Source organism: Diceros bicornis, chromosome 19, assembly GCF_020826845.1.
Source record: "Diceros bicornis minor isolate mBicDic1 chromosome 19, mDicBic1.mat.cur, whole genome shotgun sequence".
NCBI classification, from domain to species: domain Eukaryota; kingdom Metazoa; phylum Chordata; class Mammalia; order Perissodactyla; family Rhinocerotidae; genus Diceros; species Diceros bicornis.
In genome coordinates, this window is record NC_080758.1 from 12,261,597 (window position 1) to 12,282,338 (window position 20,742).

Below are 20,742 nucleotides of genomic sequence, written 5' to 3' on the forward strand. Positions count from 1 at the left end.
GGTCTTCCAGCTTCTGCCTTCGCTGACCACTCCCAAGAAGGCAAAGAAGTCCTACGTCAGACCATGTCTCTTTGCTCAAAACCTCCCACAGTTCCCCCCTCATTTGGAGTAAAAGCCTTACTATGATCAGCAAGGCTTTCTGTGATTGCCCCCTTCCCCCATTACCTCTGATCTCGTTCCTCCCGCTCCCCTCCCTCCACTCCAGCCACACCGGCCTCCTCCCTGCTGCTCCAGCTCACCAGCTTGGTCCCTCCCCTGGGCGCTTGCACAAGCTGTAACCTCTACCCAGGAACCTTCCTGGTGAAGGTGAGGTCTGAACCGAGCTGGCAGGGTGTGTAGGTGTATGTCAGCCTAAGAGACAGGGAAGGGGAGGGGAGGGTTTCAGGGAAAAGGTGTGACAGAGAGAGAGAGAGGATGGCTCATTCGAGGGACATGAGGAAAACCAGAGAGGTCCATGTTCCGGAGAAAAGACACTGAGTGGAAAACAAGAAGGAGGAGTGAGAGAGGTGGGCAGAGACCAGTCATGCAGGGCCTGGCAGACGTGCAGCGTATCTGGATTTTCTCTGGAGGGCAATGGCGAACTATGGAAGAGTTTTGAGCAAAGGAAGGACTCATTTGGGTTTGCTTTTCCCCAGCCCAGTCAGTCTTTCCAGGGGGCACTTTGCTGGTCACGGCTTGCCATCTGGTTTGGCTACAGGTGATCCTCAATCTCACCTCCATCACTAGCTCATTCAATAAATTATTTTTTATTTACATCTTTTGCCATCTTGAGGTGTATATGTGTTTAAGGTTTTTACTTTTTGTGTGTGTGTGTGTGGGGAAGATCAGCCCTGAGCTAACATCCATGCTAATCCTCCTCTTTTTGCTGAGGAAGACCGGCTCTGAGCTAACATCTATTGCCAATCCTCCTCCTTTTTTTCCCCCCAAAGCCCCAGTAGATAGTTGTATGTCATAGCTGCACATCCTTCTAGTTGCTGTATGTGGGACGCGGCCTCAGCATGGCCGGAGAAGCGGTGCGTCGGTGCGCGTCTGGGATCTGAACCCGGGCCGCCAGCAGCAGAGCGCGCGCACTTAACTGCTAAGCCACGGGGCCGGCCCAGGTTTTTACTTTTTTAAAGCAGTTTTAGGTTTACAACAAAATCGAAAGGGAGGTACAGAGATTTCCCATATATTCCTTGCCCCCACACATGCATAGCCTCCCCCATCATCAACACCACTCACCAGAATGGTACCAAGGGTGAAGCTATATTGACAGATCATAATCACTCCAAGTCTACAGTTTGTCTTAGGGTCGTACATTCACTCTTGGTGTTGTACATTCTATGGGTTTAGACAAAAGTATAATGACATATATCCATCACTGTAATATCATACAGAGTATTTTCACTGCCCTAAAAGTCTTCTGTGCTGTGCCTATTCATCTCCCCCCGGCCCCACCCCTGCCAGCCGCTGATCTTTACATTGTCCCCACAGTTTTGCCTTTTCTAGAATGTCATATAGTTGGAATCATTCACTATGCAGCCCTTTCAGATTGGCTTCTTTCACTTAGTAACACGCATTAGAGGTTTCTGCTTTGGGGATCTTATGACTAATTCTGCTATGAACATTAGTGTACAGGTTTTCGCGTGGACACATATTTTCAGTTCTTTGGAGTATATACTTAGGAGTGAAACTTCTGGGTCATGTGCTAACTCTATGTCTAACCGTTTGAGGAACTGCCAGAGTGTTTTCCAAAGCGGCTGTGCTGTTTTACATTCCCACCAGCAGTGTATGAGGGTTCCAGTTTTTTGATACCTTTTGAGTCACACAACTGTATGAGCACATGTATAGAAAGAGATGAGGAAACGGGAGGAGAGTGTGACAAGATGGGATTGTAGAGGAAGGCTGGTGCCTGATCATGTAGGGCCTGTAGATTGTGACTGCAAGGGGCAGCTCTTGGAGGTTTTTAAGCAGAGAAGCATGACCTGATTGGCGTGTGTGTGCCACAGCTTCTCCCTCTGGCCCCCAGCGCTCTGCTCGAAGTAGTGCTGATGGCTCAGCCCTCCCCTGGGACTCAGGGGATGCATAGAGAGAGGGAGGGGGAGAAGCAGAAACAGCTGCTTTTCCTTCCTGAGACCATGACAATATCTGTCTCCTCCAGGCACCTGCCACAACATAATGTCCTTGGCTAATTGGCTTTCCCTGTGGCTGACACGGGCAGCCTTTCCTCCAATCAGTGGGTGATATTCGGAGCCCTGTCCATCTCTCGGGAGTTGGGATATTTTCTCACCCCAGCAGCGAGTGAACTGAGCCCAGCTTTGGAATGTCAGCATTCTGTTCAGGAGCTGGGCTGGACAGGGGCAGCAGGTGGCTTGGAGTTGGGAATCTTCTGACCTTCCCACGGGAACTTTCCAGCAACTTCCCCATCTATGGCCATTTTAGGATCTTCCTGGGCCTCTGGCTTTGTTACTTTTTAAGGCCCCATCCACATCCTATTAAGCATAACAAAATGCACCCCCATGGCCTAGTAAATACAATTAGTTGTAATCATGCGAGTTCAGAGGCAGTTGATTAGTCGATCTAATATTACATTTCGTAGACGTTTTAATTAAACATTGATTAATTTCAATTTTTGCTGCTTCCTTTTTATATTTTGGAGTCAATATTGTTTTTCAGGTTTCAAGCATCCTTATGTGTATGTGAAATATTTGGAGACTCTGGGCTCTGGCCTATGGTGTCCATTGGTAAAACTGCCCAGCCCTCAGCTTTCCTTCATAAGACCAGATTTGCCAAGACCACTACAGCCCACAGAATCCCCAGGCACTTGCCAAGCACCTTCCTGTGTATTATATCATGAACAGCTTCCAAACCTTCCTCCTGTATGTCACATCGAGGGATATCTGCAGAGATTCTTTGTCTTCTTGGCAGAATCAAGGCGTATTTGCTGGACCCCCTTCATTCGTGTAAAATCTTGGAATGTGTTCTCTCTCTTTTTTTTTTTTTGTGAGGAAGATCAGCCCTGAGCTAACATCCGATGCCAATCCTCCTCTTTTTGCAGAGGAAGATTGGCCCTGGGCTGACATCTGTGCCCATCTTCCTCTACTTTATATGGGACGCCGCCACAGCATGGCTTGACAAGCGGTGCATTGGGGCGCGCCCGGGATCCAAACCTGTGAACCCCGGGCCACTGAAGCAGAGTGCGCACACTTAACCGCTACGCCACCAGGCCGGGCCATTGGAATGTGTTCTGAACCCTCTCCTCCATATAAAATCATGAGATATTTGCGGAATATCATCTTGTGTGTACAGTCACGGCCTGTTTGCCCTGCCCCCTCCTCTGTGTGAAATCAGGGAATATTTACAGAACACCCTCCTATCTGTAGCATCATTAACTGCAGGCAGAGTTTCCTATGTTTAATACCATGGAATATTCACAGAGCACCCCTGTTCTAGGTGGGATCAGGGAAATGAACACCTTCCTCCGAGTAGAATCATTAATTGCTTGCAGAGCCCTCTCCAGGATCATCAAATGTTTGCAAAGCATATTGGAAAATCCAGGAAGATCTACACAGCCCTTTTCTACCCATAGAATTATGTAATATTTGTAAAGTCTCCTCCTAGGTATAAAATCATCAAATGTTTACAGAACACTCTCTGTGTATAGGATTTTAGGGTGTTTGAACAACTTTTCCTCCTGTATATAAAATTATGAACTGTTTTTGAGGAACTCCCTCACGTATACAGAATCATGGAATGTTTGCAGAGCCCTTTCTTTGACTTGAATCTAGTACTGTTTGCAGAACACCTGCCTGTATATAAAATTATTGAATGTTTACAGAGCCTCTTTGCTTATCATTATGGAATGTCTACAGAGCTTCCTCATCTGTGTAGACTCAAAGAATGTTAGCTGAACCCCCCTCTTCTGTGTAGAATCATGGAATGTTGACTGAGTCCCCTACGGTACAGAATCCTGGAATGTTACTAACCACATTCCTCACTATAAAACTTGAAATCTTTACTCTACGTCCCCACTTATATGTTGGAGAAAAGTAAGCAATGCAAAGGGTCGTGGCCAGGTCATGGAGGGTCTTCAAGGTCAGATGAAGATTTGTTCTTGTTTTTTTTTGTGTGTGTGAGGAAGATCAGCCCTGAGCTAACATCCAATGCCAATCCTCCTCTTTTTTTTTTTTGCTGAAGAAGATCGGCCCTGGGCTAACATCCATGCCCATCTTCCTCGACTTTACACGGGACGCCGCCACGGCATGGCTTGACAAGCGGTGCGTCAGTGCACGCCCGGGATCTGAACCTGCGAACCCCGGGCCTCTGAAGCAGAGCACATGCATAACTGCTGTGCCGGCCCCTGAAGATTTGTTCTATAAGCTGGAGGGAGCCACCAAAGTTTTGGAAGTAGAAGAGTAACATGAGGAAAATTATATTCTAGGAAGCTTAATATAGTAAATGAAGAAAATAGGAAAAACTGAAGGGTGGCGGCTTATAAAAATAATCTTTCAAAACAAAGCAGAAATTAAGGTACTGATTGATATTACTAAGCTCAATAATCTGTAGTAAATACTTGGATAAAACAGACTCATTCTCAGGGCTGGCCCAGTGGCATAGTGGTTAAGTTTGCGTGGTCTGCTTCTGCGGCCCAGGGTTCATAGGTTTGGATCCTGGGCATGGACCTACACACTGCTTATCAAGCCATGCTGTGGTGGCGTCCCACATATAAAGTAGAGGAAGATGGGCACGGATGTTAGCCAGGGCCAATCTTCCTCAGCAAAAAGAGGAAGATTGACAGCAGATGTTAGTTCAGGGCTAGTCTTTCTCACCAAAAAAATAAAACAAATAAATAAAATAAAATAAAAAAGACTCATTCTCTAGAGAGAGGATTAGCAAATTATAATCCATGAGCCAAATCTGGCCCACTGCCTGTCTTTGAAAATAAAGTCTAATGGGAACACAGCCACATGTTTACTGCTGCTTTTGTGTTATAGTAGCAGAATTAAGTAGTTGTGACAGAGAATGTATGGCCTGGAAAACCAAAAATATTTACTATCAGGTGCTTTACAAAAGAAGTTTGCTTACCTGTGCTCTGGAGGAAAAAAATACCCCGAAAATTTTTTAATGTTTGGACTTTTTGGGTATTTTTTTGTTTTCTCAGAGCAAACTCAGTTGAATTCATAAACAGTTTCACTTTTATTCTCAACTAATGCAAAGATCTACCATGTGCTGGGCCCTGATTTAGGCACTGGCCTTGCAAAGATGAAAAAGAGACAGCCCTTGCCCTCAAGGAAATGTGTAATCTAGCCAAAACTGTCACATAATTTATAAGAAACCAGCTGTGTGACCTTGGGCAAGTTCCTTAATCCTTCTAGACTTCAGTTTCCTCATTTGTGAATGAGGGTGGTGATAGTACCTCCTGCAAGATGTTGTAAGGATTAAGTTACTATAAGTGCTTAGAACAATCCTTGACACAGAGTAAGTGCTATTAAATGCTCGTTCAATTATATACATACACAGGAACATACACCCATGTGTACATATGTACATAAAAATCAGTGTGGCTAGTGCTCTAATAGAGGTGTCTACAGTTGCTCTACGTAGGAAATTTTATCAGCAGGATTTAGTTCAGGAAATAGAAACCACTCCAAGTATTTTAGGCAAAAAAGGATTTAATACAGGGATTTAGATGCTTACAGAATCATCAGGAGGGCTGGAAGAGTGGTCAGGGTGACCATTTTGGACTTTTGATTCTAAGGTTCCTCCACTGTGGCCGTGCTCCAGAGGGCATCAAACCACTGCCACATCCTACTGCCACACACCCTCCAAACTGGGAACTAGACAGTGGACTCCACTACACGTGCTCCTCCCATTTGCCAGAACTGGCTGGTCAGCTGCCACGGCCACAGGAGGAGGTCCACTGCCTCACTCCCACCCTCCAGATCTCATGCAAATGCATCTAACTGACAGAACTTAATTTACCATTGGCCTCCTAACTGCAAGGGAGTTTGGGGAATGTCATTTTAAGCTTTTGAGCCTCTTCCGATAGAAGGCGAGTGAAATGGTGGTTGAGAGCACCCATCCAAGTATCCAGACCAAGAATTCTGGGAGATTTCATGATGGGGAAAAGTATTTGACCTGGGTCTTATGGATTGCGGAGCAATGAGAATACAGGGTTTCCAGGTAGCAGAAACAGAGCGTGTAAAGGCATGAAGGCATAAAAAAAATGCTTGTTGTGGTCCACAAATAGCTGTTGCTTTTGCCCGCTCGGCGTCTATTCCACTGGAGTAACTGCACCTTGGTCTTCCTTTGGGGAGCTGCCCCTCCCCTCTATCAGCCACGTGGGTAAAGTGAAGCTGATCTTGCCCCCTGGCTCCAGGGGTGGGCATGTGACCAGGTCTGGCCAATCAGCACACTCCATCCCCTTAGTCACAGTGATTGCTTCAGGCATGGACGTGTGACTGAAGCCAGACCAATGAGACTTAATTATAAAAGCTCTTTTTTGGCTGGAGATTCCTTACCTGTGGGGATCATCTGGTCAGGGGGAGCGGGTGAATCTGACGAAGCCAACTCAGAGGGCAGGAGAGCTAAGATATGGAGAGAAATTGAGTGCTGTGGTATCACATGAGCCCCTGGATCCAGCTACACCTGAAGCCACATAGCCCTGCTTCAAGCCATCATAGTCATTTGAGTCTATAAATTCCCTTTTTGCTTAAGCCAGTTTGAGTTGAAAGTCCTGACTAATCCATTACGTCAAGAGAGTAGTCTACTAGTATGACAGCCATTGTCGTAGAGAGTTTATAGCAGCATTATTCATAGCAGCCTTCAACCAGAACATACCCAACTGCTTGATAACGGTTGACCGGATAATAAACTGCGGTATATATTGACACAATGGAATACTATTCAGCAGCAACTAAAACGAATGACTTACAACCTCACTCAACAATATGGATGAATCTCACAAACATAATGCTGAGCAAAAGAAGTCAGATACAACAGTATATCCTCTATGATTCCATTTATATAAAGTGAGTGTCAGTGATATTTTATATCTTGATCTGAGTGCTTGTTAAATGGGTATATTCAGTTTTGTTTTGTTTTTGGTGAGGAAGATTGGCCCTGAGCTAACATCTTTTGGCAATCTTCCTCTACTTTGTATGTGGGACGCCACCACAGCATGGCTTGATGAGCGGTGCATAGGTCTGCACCCGGGATCCAAACCTGCGAACCCCAGGCTGCCAAAGCGGAGTGCGCGAACCCAACCGTTACACCACTGGGCCGGCCCCTCGGTTTTAAAAATACAGTGAGCTGTACACTTGTGATGTGTGTATGTTTCTATATATATGTTATACCCCAATTAAAAACAAAACAAAACAGAAAAACCTCAGTAGGTACAAAACTGGGGGATAAAAAGGATGGCAGGCCAGGACTGGGTGGATTCAGGACTCAAATTATGTTGTCAGGGCTCAATTCCTCTTTGTTGCTTGCATCAGTCTCCCTCCATATGCCGGCTTCATTACCAGGCTCCGTATGTTGATAAAATAACTGCCATTGCTCCAGCCTCGCAATCTTTCATATTTATATCTACCAGGAAAGAGAAAGTCGGCTTCTCCAAAAGCATACATTTAAACGTCCGAGAACTGAGTCTCATTGGCTCTGACGAGTGAGCCCAACCCTGAACCAATCACTATTACCGGAGGAATACAATGTCCTGACTGACCAAGCTGGCCCGCAGAACAAGTCTGACGGTCAGACGGCAGAAACAGAGCCAGCAACCCCAGAGAGCAACACAGACTGAAGGCAAGAGAACTAGGAAATTGGAGCTGTTGCAGAAGGTAAACAGAAGTGGCTAAAAAAACTTCAGCAAATGCCTGGTACCTAGCGTCATCACCATCATCATCATCATCATCATCATCATCATCATTTTCTCTTAGCATTTAGAAGAACGCCTGGCACCTAGTTTGGTACTTGATAAATATTTATTGAAAAAAAGAATCACTTTTTATCAGTCAATACTCCCCAGGAGCAACCCTGTCATACCTCAGGCCTTTGAAAAGATAGCAGAACTTAGAAAAGGGATAGAAATCAGTCATTTGACTGCAGAGATACAGCGGTCTCTAGAATCAATGCTGCTGGAAGACTTTTGCTAACTGTTTTATACCAGTTCTTCATATCTTACCGTCTCTCTTCAGAGAGCTTTGTGGCAGAGGGACAGAGCCCTGGAAAAGTCTGATCACAGCAACTGTGGGTGAGGCAGGAAGTCACAGGAACCTTCACTCACTGCTGAGGGAATGCAAATTGGTACACCCATTTTGGTGAACAATTTGGAATTAGTCAGTTAAGCAGAAGATGTGCATACCCTAGTGCTCAGCAAATCTATTCTTTGTATGCATGTGCTCTGGAGAAACTCTTGCCCTGGTGCACAGGATACATACAGAAGGCACTGTTACAGTTACTATTGCTCTAACAAACCACCCCAAACTTAGCTGTGTAAACAATAACCGTTTCATTATGCTCATGGATTTGGAAAGGGCACAGTAGGGATGGCTTGTCTGGGGCTTCAGCTGGGAAGACTTGAAGGTCAAGGATGACTTGAGAACTGGGGGCTGGAATATCTAAAGGTTTGTTCTCTCACATGTCTGGTGATTGATGCTGGCTGTCAGCTGGGACCTCCACTGGGGCCATTGACCAGAGCATCCATACGTGGCCTCTCCATGTGGCCTGGGCTTCCTCACAGGGTGGTGGCCAAAGGCTCCAAAGGAGAGTGTCCCAACCAACAAGTCAGAAGCTGCATTACCCCAGAAGTTGTGCAGTGTCACTTCTACTTCTTTTTATTGCCTGTAAGTGATTCCCAGTCCCACTCAGATTCAAAGGGAGGGGAATTAAAGAAAGTTCTAGAAGAGTATGGGGATGGGAAACATTGTTGAGGCCATCTTTGGAAAATACATTCTGCCACAGATGTTCACTGCAGCAGTGTTTGTACTAGGCCACCATCCCTTATCCAAACTCCTTGGGCCAGACGTGCTTGGAAATTTAGAAAACCTCAGAATTTTGAAAGGTAATATGATACATATACTAAATATTTATATAACACCCCTCAAGAAGGATGTGTCACCCTGTAAGCAACAATCTAAATATTTCCTCAGTGGAACATATATTCATATTAAGTACGGTAAAGATTCTTGATAGCTTTCTGTCTATTGAGGTCAGATTTTGCCACTAACAGGTCAGGTCATGTCTTGCTGCCAAATAAATTATGAAAAAATTTTTAGGTTTTAGATTTTTTAGATTTTGAATTGTGGCTAAGGATCTATGGACCAGTAATAGCAAAAATTGGGAAACAACCTAAAAAGACATGATTAGGAAAAAGGACTTTAAAAAGTGTGGCCTAGTTATGTGATGAAATACCATATAGCAGTATAATGAATTTGAATAAACTTGAGCTACATGTTTCATTGGGGATACATCTTATAAAAATAATGTTGGGAGAAAGCAAGCTGCAGAAGAGTATATTCGTGATCAGTTAGGATAAGCCAGGTAGCAACAAACAGCCCCTATATCTCAGAGGCTTAAAATCAAGTTTCATTTCTTGCTCTTACTACAAGTGCATCACTGGCCACATGGGGTTGGGGGAATTTCTTCCTCACTCTGGAACTCAGCTGGTGGGGCTGCTGCTCTGGGGAACACTGATGATTATTGTGGTACAGGCATAAGAGGGGCAAAGGACGCAGGGGTTCTTAAAGCTGCTGGCAGGAAGTGATGCCTGTCACTTCTGCTCTGAGTCTCGGTTTCCTCTGAACGGGCTGATAAACCACTGCCTGGCTGGGGGTTACCAGGGTGAACCTCACACTCAGTGCTCAGTCAACAGGCGTGCCGGCACCGGAGGCACTCAATGCCACGGCTCCTGTGGCCTGGAGAGCAGTTACGCGCATGTCAAGGATCTTTATCCGTTCACCAGTTTGAACTGAGATAGTCATTGCTCTGTGATGTTATCACACCACTGGTGATTAGTGTTTACAGATTGTACAATGGCTTCCTGGGGGCCAGGGCCTGGAACCCTCTCTAGTAGAGTCTGAAGGGGGGGGCAGGGCGTGGTGTTACTTCTGACTGACTTTAGGCTGTGGATCCTTTTCTTTCTGTGTTTGATTTGGGCAAGGCTGTAATTGGGTTTTGACAAGCACACGAGGCCTAACTCGTGCTCTCCTGGGACTTGTCCAGCGAACTCTCTTACTTTTGGCCACTCCTCTCCTCTAAAACTTTCAAGGGCTCCCTATGGCCCACAGGAAAAAGTGTAAGAACAGCGACAGCTCGCATTGATTGAGAACCTGCTACATGCCAGACACTTTATAGACACTATCTCAAATCCTCGCAGCAACCCCAGGAAGGAGGAACTGTATGATCCCCACTTCACTGATGTGGAAATGGAGGCTCAGACAGGTGAAAAGACTTGCCGAGATCACAGAGTGAGGGCAAGGAAGAGGCAGGACTGGTTGGTCAGCAGATCTTTCTGACTCTGGGGCCCCTGCTGAGCCACAGGGTCAGGCCCCCTCCAGCCTCACCCCTCCCCTTGTACTTTTCCTTGGAGGGACCAGTTGCTCCAGCCAGGCAGGCCTCCTCTCACTGCCCCTCGAGCAAGTCTGTCTCAACTCCCCTTCAAAGACCATCTAGAATCACACAGGACACCTCCCCCCACCGCAGGCCACGTGAGTCCCGCCCTCATCGCATCGCACCACAGTTACTCACTTTCCCGTCGGTCCACTGGACAGCGGCGAGAGCCTCCACTGAGTCACCTCGGCATCCGCCAAGCCCAGCATGTGCTCAGCGCACATCTGCTATTCTGTCAGCATTCCTCCAACAATTATTGAACACCTGCTGGATGCTGGGCACTGGGCTAGATGCAAGGATACGGCAGAGAATGACACTAAATCCCTGAGCTCATGGAGCTTATGTTCTGATACCGGAGACAGAAAACGAACAAAGAAACACATACATGCTTAAGATATAATGTCAGCGGATGAAAAGCGCTACGAAGACAAAGCCGCGTGAGGGGATGGAGAGTTCTGGGGTGGGGACGAGGAAGATACGTTAGAGGAAATGTCTCTTAGAGGAGGTGACATCTGAGCAGAGACTAGAATGCAGGGAGCGTGTTTGGCTGAGGGACTGAATAGTAAGTGAATGAATGAACGAATGAATGTGTGCTTGAGTGAGTTGGAAACCTGACTCGGAGATGAAAAGGGAGTGCGGAGGGAGGAATCTGAGCTAGGGATCTCCTTCCATTTAAAAACATAACCAATCTCTCTCAATACCTGCTATTTCAGACAGGACATGAGTAGAGATTGGTCATCGGTGTACAGTCCAGGTGTGGGAAGGCCTCCTGTCTCTTTCCACTAGGGAACAGGGGAATTCCTTGCCCACTAGGCTAGAGTAGGTGGATGGTGAGGGAATCCAGCCGTAGAGGACATTTGCTGTTCTGAGCTGGCTGGATCTCCACCACCCCCTTTCCAGTTGGAGACCATTCTGTGTCAACCCAAGGGGCCAGACCCTCTGTTTCCCTGTCTCAGCATAGTCAGAGGTGTGCAAGTCCCTGAGGTCTTTCCCCCTCCCTGCTCGCTGAGGAAGTCAGTCTTATGAATGTCATCTGACAGATGTGGGATGACGGAGAGAGGAGTTCCAAAAGATGCATCCAGGGCCAATTAGGAGGCACTTCGGCCTATTGACAGGGCAGAGGCACCTCTCCCCTTGGCTTCCAGAACACCCAGCCTCCTGGCTTTGCCTCCTACCTTTCCGTCTCCTTGGCAGAGTCACACCATTCTACTCCACCACTCAAAGTCGGACTTCCTCAAGCCTTGGCACCGAGCATTCCCTCTCTTCCTCAGACCTGGTGGCCCACAGATGGTTTTTCAGAGGCCAAATGCAAGCACTTTTTCATATGCTTCTTGGCCATTTGGATATCTTCTTTTATGACATGCCTGTTCAAGTCTTTTGCTTGTTTATTTTTTTCCTTATGAGGTTTTTGGCTGGATATGAGTTATCAGCTATGTATTTCTATTTCTTCTCCTACTGTGCAGCCTACCCTTTCCCTTAATGGTGTCTTTTGATGAAGAGAAATTCTTATTTTAATGTAGCCGAATTTATCAAATTTTTCCCTTTTGGTTGGTGTTTGTGTCCTCTTTGGGAAATCTTTGCCTACTCTAAGGACATATGGATATTTTTCTATGTTTTTGTCTAAAAGCTTTTTTGTTTTATTGTTCACATTTAGATTTACAATCCATCTTGAATTGATTTTGTGGATAGTGTGAGGCAGGAGTGAAGAGTCTTCCTTTTCTCACATGGAAATCCAGTCAACCCGGCACTAGTTCAGTTAAACAAAACATTGCACGGTGAGTGTTCATTGCACCATTCTTTCAACTTCCCTATAGGTTTAAACATGTTTTAAAAAAAATGTTGGGAGGAAATGATGAAGAAACGAGAGAGACTATTGCAGATAAATACTATGGAAATAATTCCAAAGGCAATGTGCAAGCCTTGATTTGATACTATTAAAAAAAAACAGCTATAAAAGACATTCTTTAAACAAATGAGGAAATTTGGGAATGGATTGGATATTACAGTATATTATGGTATGAGCATTCATATTCTCAGGTGTGATAATATTATTGTGGTTATGCAGGAGAATGTAATTTTTCTTAGGATTTCTGCTGAAGTATTGAGACATGAAGTACCAGTAAGGCAGCAACTTAATTTTAAATAGTTCAGAAAAAAAACCTTGTACCTATGAATATAGATAGATAAATCTGGAAAAATGATAGCAATCGTTGATTCCAGGTGGAGAGTGTACAGGTGTTCCTTGTACTATTCTTTCCGTATGTTTGAGAATGTTTATTAAAACAGGGTGAGGGAGGGGCCATTGTGTGGGCCAAACAAAAAATAGCTGCCGGTCAGATTATTCCAGCTGGTTTGGGATTTCTGGTTCAGGGCCTCCCCTCTGCTATCTCACTTATTCCACATCACATCCCTGTGGGTGGGCAGCCTCGGGCCCATTTCACAGGTAACAAATAGAAGCTCAGAGGAGTAAGTGATTTGTCCAAGGTCACACAGCCAGTTGAGGCCAAGCCAAGATTTGAACCTACATCTGTCTGAGTCAAAATTCTCTGCTTTTCTTTTTTGTTCTTTAAGCCTCTTCTCTCCCATCCCACTTCCCATGGTGCTGGAGCTGATGAGAGCTACGTGCATTTACTATGTGCCGGGCTTTGGATGTATTACTCAACCTCTCATAACAACCTGATGCGGTTGTTACTAACATCCCCCATTTTACTCAGAGGCGCAGAGAAGTTAAGTAACTTGCCTGAGGTCACTCAGGTATGAATGACTGAGGTGGGAGTCAAGAAACCTGGACAGCCCAGCAATAGAATCCCCACTTAAAGGATCAAAGGAACACTGTAAAAAAGTATAAATCACTTCAGGAGTATAAAGTGGGATTATTGTTGGTTCTCACAGAATCCCTGCAGAGTCCTCTCTCCTCCTGACTGCTTCTGGCATTCCAAGCCAGTGCCCCAGGTTCAGATGTGTCTACACAGGAGACACTTCCTCCTCCCTTCAGCTGGCAGCTTCTTGAAGCTGGGGCTGGTTCTACTGGCCCTCACTATGAGTCTAATGACTGCTCACTGTCTTGGGAGGTCTTCTGGATGGGGGCTGATCTTAAAGCAATGTTTTGGATATGGTCTCACATTCTCCTATGGAGTAGGACACCAATTTCCCTTGCAGGACGAGAATTAGGGGCCAGCTGGAATGCGGAGGCAGTTACAACCTAGTGGCCAAGGATCTGCCTTGGGAGACAGGTCAATTTTAATTTGAGCCCTTACTGCAAGGCTTGGGTGAATTGCTTTTCCCTTTAGAGCCTCAGTTTCCTCATTTTTACAATAGAAATAATAAAAGCAGGGCGTTTGGGAGGATTTTATGAGATAAGTAAAGCACAGTGTCTCTCAACACAAGTCTTCACATTGATGACTATTATCAATTACATAACTGTTATCATTACACTCCTTATGATTCCGTGGGATGTGGACCCTGCCTAGAGCCCCCACCTCATCCCTGCTGCTCTGCCTACCTTACTGGATTTTATCCATGCTGGCCTGGGAGTCAACCTGGGGACAGATCAGGCTTTTTTTAACCTCAAGGCCTTTGCACCTGCTGTTCACCCTTTTATGGCTTAGCTCATGTCAGCTGCTCAGTGAGGACTTCCTTGACCACAGTAGCCTGCCTCCAACACATTCTCCCGTTTTGTTGTGTTCATATCACTTGTCAGTATTTGAATTGTATTATGAATTGTTTCTTTTTCTCCTCCCATTTGAATGTAAATTCCAAGAAGCCAGAGATTTTGTCTGTTTTGTTCTCTGTAGCATCCCCAGAGCCAAGAACGGTGTCTGGCATATGTCTGGCGTTCCATACGTGGTGAACTGAATGAAGGCAGGAAGGAAGGAAAGAAAGAAAGAAGGTGAATACCGAGCCCTCATGCCTACAACCCCGGATCTGCCGCCGCAGTGGGTGACCAGCGGCCTCAGACACTGCAGTGGCCGCCTGGCTCCCGGGTCTGGGGCGCCCTTGCGCGGGGCCGACCGGCCCTCGAGCGCCGCTCTCCGAGAGCCCCGGTGGCCGCGGGGGCCGGGCGATCGCCCTGCGGCCACGTCCCCCGCGGGCAGCCGCGCCGCCGCGGGGCCGGGCGGGGGGCGGGAGTCAGGTGGCGCGGGTGTCCGGCGCTGGCCCCGCCCCGGCCGCCCCGCCCCGCCCCGCCCCGCCCGCCGCCGCCGCGCTCGCCCGGCCGCCCGGCCCCCTCCCGCTTCATGTGGCCGGGCCCGCGGCGGCCGGCGGCTGGGAGCGACGCGGCGGCGGCGCGCGGCGGCCAGCGAGGCCCGGGAGGCGGCGGCCGAGGCCCAGGCGGCGGACGGGGAGCGGCGGGAGCAGGCCCGGCTGCAGCATGCGCGTCCGCCGGGGGCTGCTGCGGCTGCCGCGCCGCTCGCTGCTCGCCGCGCTCTTCTTCTTCTCGCTCTCGTCCTCGCTGCTCTACTTCGTCTATGTGGCGCCCGGCATAGGTAGGACGGGGCCCGCGCTCGCAGGACCCCTGGCCCGGAGGCGGCGGCGGGGACCGGGCCGACCCTCGGGAGAGCCCGCGCTGGCCCTCGGGGACGCCGGGACGTTCCCGCCCTCTGCGCCCGGCCGGCCCCCGGAACCCCCACCCCCGCCCCTCCACCCCCGAAGCCGGCCGTGCCTGCACACGCGCCGCCCCGGCCTCCCTCGAGCCCCGCTTCCCGCTGCTCGGCTCGGGACTCGCCCTCCTCCCCGGGGGCTCTCGGGCCCCGCTTCCCGGCATTCCGCGCACCCGAACCCCCCCGGCCCGCCCGCCCCTCCTCGCCGAGCCCCGGTGCCCGGCTCTCCAGCGCCCCACCTCCCCGCTTCCCGGCCATCCTCCCCGCCCTCCTCCCGGTGACTCCAGCGTTTCCTGCTCCCCTCCCTACCCTTTCTTCCCTCCACTTTCCCCGGTTACATCCACCGCCCGGTCCTCCTCGCCAGCACACGCTCTCCTCTGCCGAGTGGCCGGATCCCTTTCCTCGCCGGGTGGCACCCTCCCCCTTAGGGAGGTACACCCCCCATTCCAGCCACTCACCCCTCAGCATCCCACGCCTCCTTCCCACCTCGATCCCCCCGTCCTGCCTGCCCCCAAGGGCACACCCTTGTCATCTCCGCCCCCTTCCCCCCTCTCCTTCCCCAAATCCTACATCCCCTCCGGCCCTCAGCGAGAGTTTCCTCCTGAGTGAACACTTGGGGAAGGGCTGCTCTGGCCTCTTCCTTTCTTCCACTTCTGCCCTCTCCTAGCTTTGAGGGCAGACGGTGGCCCTTCAGTATCCCGTGGTGTCTGCTCTGGGGACTGAGGGGAAATTGAAATGAGCCCTGGAAGAGGAGATATGATAAGGGCCTTGGGGAAGCGGTGCCAGGTGGGAAGGAGGAGCGTGGAGAAAAGATGGAATGGGTACTCATTCTTCTCAAAGGCATGTCCTTTAGAGGAAAATCAGCTTCTGGAGAAACTGAACCCTGCCCAGGCATGGACTTTGTAAGACCACAGAGCAGACATTTAGGACATAAAGAATTTACTAGCAGGAAATACGGCATGAGGGTTAAGGTCAGAGGACATTGAGGTCAGACTGGGATTTGAATCCCTGCCCTGTATGACCTTGGGCAAGTTACTGAGCCTCAGCTTTTCTCCTCTGTAAAATGGGGGTACTATTCTTAACCTCATAGGGTTTTAAGGATGGAAGTAGATAAATTCCCTTTTAAAGGACTTATCACTATACCTGATGCATGGAGAGTTTTCAAAAAAAAAAAAATGGAATTATTATATGTAATTTTAGAGAAAGAAGGGAGTAGGTGGAAGGTTTAAGGAATGTATTTGCATCACTGGGCCTCTAGAGAAAACCTCAGTTTAGGGTGATAAATGATCAGAAGATGCTGTTGGGGATGGGGCAAGGAGAGTAAATTTTTCTATGAAAAGTCTGGATTATTTGGGTGTTAGGAAAGGGTTGATGGTTTAACTATAGGGAAATGCCCTTTCGGATTGTAGTAATGACTAGTACCAGTCTCTGTTGATCTGTCAACACTGAACTAGCTGAATACAGAAATTTCCAGATAGAGCAGGAGATTCTCTCCTGATTTTTTTTTTAGAGCATATTTCATCTGATGGTTAATATTAATGATTTGTATTCTAAACTAGATCCAGGAAGATAGAACAGGCAGCATCCGATTACCCTAACAATTTATAAAGTGTCTTAGGAAAAGCATTCATCTAGGAAGGTGCAGTATGTGACCTGATGGATCAGATGAGTAGATAGGAATTTTGGCAGAACAAGAACAGGTGAGTAATTAGTGGAATTAATTGAGAAAAGAGTTGATTAGCATAGTGGATATTAGAGTCTAATAAAAAGGGGTGTGAAATGATGGATTTGGCTCTACAGGAAGTTTTGGAGCCATAACCCCTTTTGTGAAAGTGACAGGTTATTTCTGGTGTGGGTGCATAAATCAGCCATATCTAAATGGAAAAATATATCCCACTGGGATGGTAATCACCCTTTTGATTAGAAAGGTTAGAAGCCAGATTCTCCGACAGAAATAGAATTTATGAACTTAATTAAAATTCCTGAATGGTAGATTTTTAGGTCAGTGGAACCCCACTGTAAAGCGAAGGGCTACTACCATGCTTAGATTTCTATATGACTAATAACTGAAAAAGATGCAAAGCACTTAAATTTTCACTAGTTTCTCTTTAAAGGTAAGTCTTCTAAAGGGCAGATCTACTTGATTCAAATTCTGTTAGTGGGAAAAGGGAGCAGTAAAAGGATGGTTTTTAAAAAAAGTGGTTTTAGGGTTCTCACAAGTGGGTTGCATTCAGTTTGGTGGTTTTATTTTTCTTGGCTTTCCTGTTAATGAACTTGATTTTTCAAATGACCAGCTTTGGACAGAGAGGTGGCAAACCTTTTCAAAAGGTTAAGGCAATCTAGAGAAATACAAGGTTTTATTTGCCTTGGGATATGAAGACCTTATTTGAGATAATTATTAAAATGAGCTTAGAAAATAATATTAGGTTGAACCATATGAAATTTCTGTTATTGCAGGTCAAAAACAGTTGTATATCGGCAGTTTGATATAGCTCAACCTAATACATTTCCAGATAATGACAGTTCTGTTTTTTGGCCATGGAAAGTGTTAGGCTTGTATTTCCTTCCAGGTTTAATTTTTTCCAGTCCTGCTTTTGATTTGCTTTCTATACCCTGTGACCACGTTTTGCTCAAAGGCTGAAGAGAAATCATCCTCCAAGAGTGTGTTACAGCTATATTCAGAAATAGGTAGGCTTGAAATTGAGATAAGAGAAAGATCAAGTTAGTTATAAATGTTTTAGAGTTATTCATGTATACTATAACCTAGCCACAATTTCAGCCTAGCTATTAACTTAGTATTTTTGAGATCTAATGCCAGCTCTTAATATCCATCATAGTCTGAGAGCAAAGGGAAATTTTCCTGGACTTGAGGGTCATCTGAAATGGGGGTAATGGTACCATTTGATGTAGAAAATTGGAATTTTACTAAATATGACTTTACAAATACAAAGTGCTCTTAGCTCCTTTAATATCCTCATCCCAATCCAGTTAATAAGTTTAAATATGGATTCATTGGAAGTTATGTTTTTGTTATTAATTCAAAAGTAGTGTTTTATATCAGCAGTTTAAAAGCAGAAATGCAAAGGATGGGGCAGAAAGTGTGAGGGAGGTGATGGATTTGAGAAAGGAAGACAGAGGAAGGTGATATGGTGATGAAAATGCTGTTACATCCCTCTTCCCTCCATCCCTCCATAACGCCAAGTTATTAAATCACTTGTTTCCCCTGTGCTGTTAAAATAGCCCTATTCCTTTTGGGGTTCTGAAGAAAACTTTGAACTTATTTGTGATCATTTTTTTTTTTTTTGAGGAAGATTGGCCCTGAGCTAACATCTATTGCCAATCTTCTTCCTTTTTTTCCTTTTTTCTCCCCAAAGCCCCAGTAGATAGTTGTATGTCGTAGTTGTACATCCTTCTAGTTGCTCCATATGGGACATCACCTCAGCATGGCTTGATGAGCAGTGTGTAGGTCCTCGCCCAGGATCCGAACCGGGGAACCCCGGGCTGCTGAAGGAGAATTCTCGAACTTAACCACTACACCCTCCACCAGGCTGGCCCCTTATTTATGATCTTTTAGCTTTAAAAAAATCTAAGAGCTCAGAGTACTTCCATATTCCAGTCTGACCAGGTCTTTTAGAACATGAGAGGTGAATTATTCATAGATGTGCATATGAAGTGCTGATTTAAAAACATCTTAATAAGTTTATGGTGCCGTCATATGGGAAGGTTGTATAGAGGTTACAGATCTTTGCAAATTGTTAAAATATTTGCCAATTTTGAGAGAGGTGCCTGTGCACGGTTAGAGGTGATGGTCTATGCATTGATGGAATTTTATTAAAGTTCTATCATTGAAACTAATTTTTCTTTTGTCCTTTGATTATTGAGGGAAGGAAATGGGGAATGATTTTTCCCTTTTGGCCTGCTTAGTTCCAAGAAAAGTTTGATTTGTGGCTAGCTTTTGCAAGGCAGGAACCAGCAATTCTAATCCTGCCTGAAGTGATCAGATGACCTTGAGCAAGTCATTGATTCTCTGATCTGAAACTTGGCACAAAAAACAAAGCTCTTTGAAAAACTAGAACTGCTCTTAAACTTTTAATGAGACTTTTTAAACATAGAAAGTTGATAATTCATTCACATTCTATACAAATATTGGACCTCAGATTTTAGATAAGATACGTGTTTTATATAATCGAATGCAACTTTTTCTAATAACCACAGAAAAACTTCAGATTCCCCTCAGTTTAGTATGAAAGTAGCCTTTTGTTGTGGTTTTTCCTCACATGAAAATGCCTCAGGGCACTTGGTTCCTGAGCTTCTCTGGAGTGAAATACTTATGGTGAAGTGTGGGCTGTTTTTTTTTGTTTTGTTTTTGTGAGGAAGATCAGCCCTGAGCTAACATCCGTGCCAATCCTCCTCTTTTTGCTGAGGAAGACGGGCCCTGAGCTAACACCTGTTGCCAATCCTCCTCTGATCCTCCTCCTTTTTTTCCCCAAAGCCCCAGTAGATAGTTGTATGTCATAGCTGCACATCCTTCTAGTTGCTGTATGTGGGACGCTGCCTCAGCATGGCTGGAGAAGCAGTGCATCGGTGCGCGCCCGGGATCGAACCCGGGCTGCTGGTAGCGGAGTGCGTGCACTTAACCACTAAGCCATGGGGCCAGCCCCTTGGGATGTTTTATTTCAGAAAATTAAAAAGCCTCACTCTGTTAAAGATCCCCCACACGTGTGCCTGCGCATGCTCACTCAAATTTATTTTCTTTGAGTATTGTGTCCTGTCAGTCTTCTTAGAAGGAAACCATATTTGGAGAACAGGTTGAAGTTATGAAACTGAACAGCCCTGCTTTTGACCAGGACTTTGGTGACCTTTTACGTCCTTTCTGCAGAATTTTGCTATGTTGGACACAGAGTTTTGGGTTTGGAGTTGAAATGTCTTTAGCAGTCAAAATATGCTAGTCTTGGACAATCTTTGGAAGCTGCCGTTCAGACAGCATGAGTTACTGTTCCAGGCCGTCGATGCTCTAGCCAGTAGATGATTCTGCTCTACTCCTGGCATTTCCCCCCTGAGCTTGACAGGCCAGTGCGAGCAGTATATAATAAATCACCGGGAAAGAGGGTCTCCCTGTGTGGCCATGACTCTTCAGAGTTCTTCAAGAGAGTAGAAATTCCAAAGCCACAGAAGCCAAGATGCTGCTGACTTATCTGCTTCCCTAATTTTGCAGCTTTTTTAGATCATGGAAGGTATGTTGGGAACATCCAACTGTATAAGCAAACAGAACTTTAGCAAGCAAGAAGTAAGGCATGTGATGCTGCTGAGGCCTGACGGAGATAGAGAAAACTGGAGGTTAACGTTGGTCAAGATAAAGGATAATTAGAAGCAAACAGGTTGGGTGTTGGCTTAAAAGCAGTTAATGGAGCTATCATGAGGAGAGGCCAGGGGCGGCCCGATGGCGCGGGCGGTTAAGTACTTGCGCGCTGCGGCGGCCTGGGGTTCGCAGGCCCGGATCCCGGGCACTGCTTGTTGAGCCGTGCTGTGGCGGCGTCCCATATAAAGTGGAGGAAGA

General features: G+C 46.5%; 1 protein-coding gene across 2 annotated transcripts in view; it reads left to right on the forward strand.

Annotated features, from left to right (window-relative positions):
* Positions 1-14,866: 14,866 nt before the first annotated feature.
* The window catches only part of B4GALT5 (beta-1,4-galactosyltransferase 5), a 67,481-nt gene continuing 61,605 nt past the window's right edge, over positions 14,867-20,742 (forward strand). The window contains exon 1 of one of the 2 annotated variants that reach the window (XM_058562494.1): positions 14,867-15,071. In XM_058562494.1, the coding sequence (XP_058418477.1) occupies positions 14,957-15,071 (115 nt within the window). In that variant the 5' untranslated portion in view covers positions 14,867-14,956. The remainder of the gene's footprint in view (positions 15,072-20,742) is intronic. The other variant, XM_058562493.1, reaches the window with a different exon arrangement.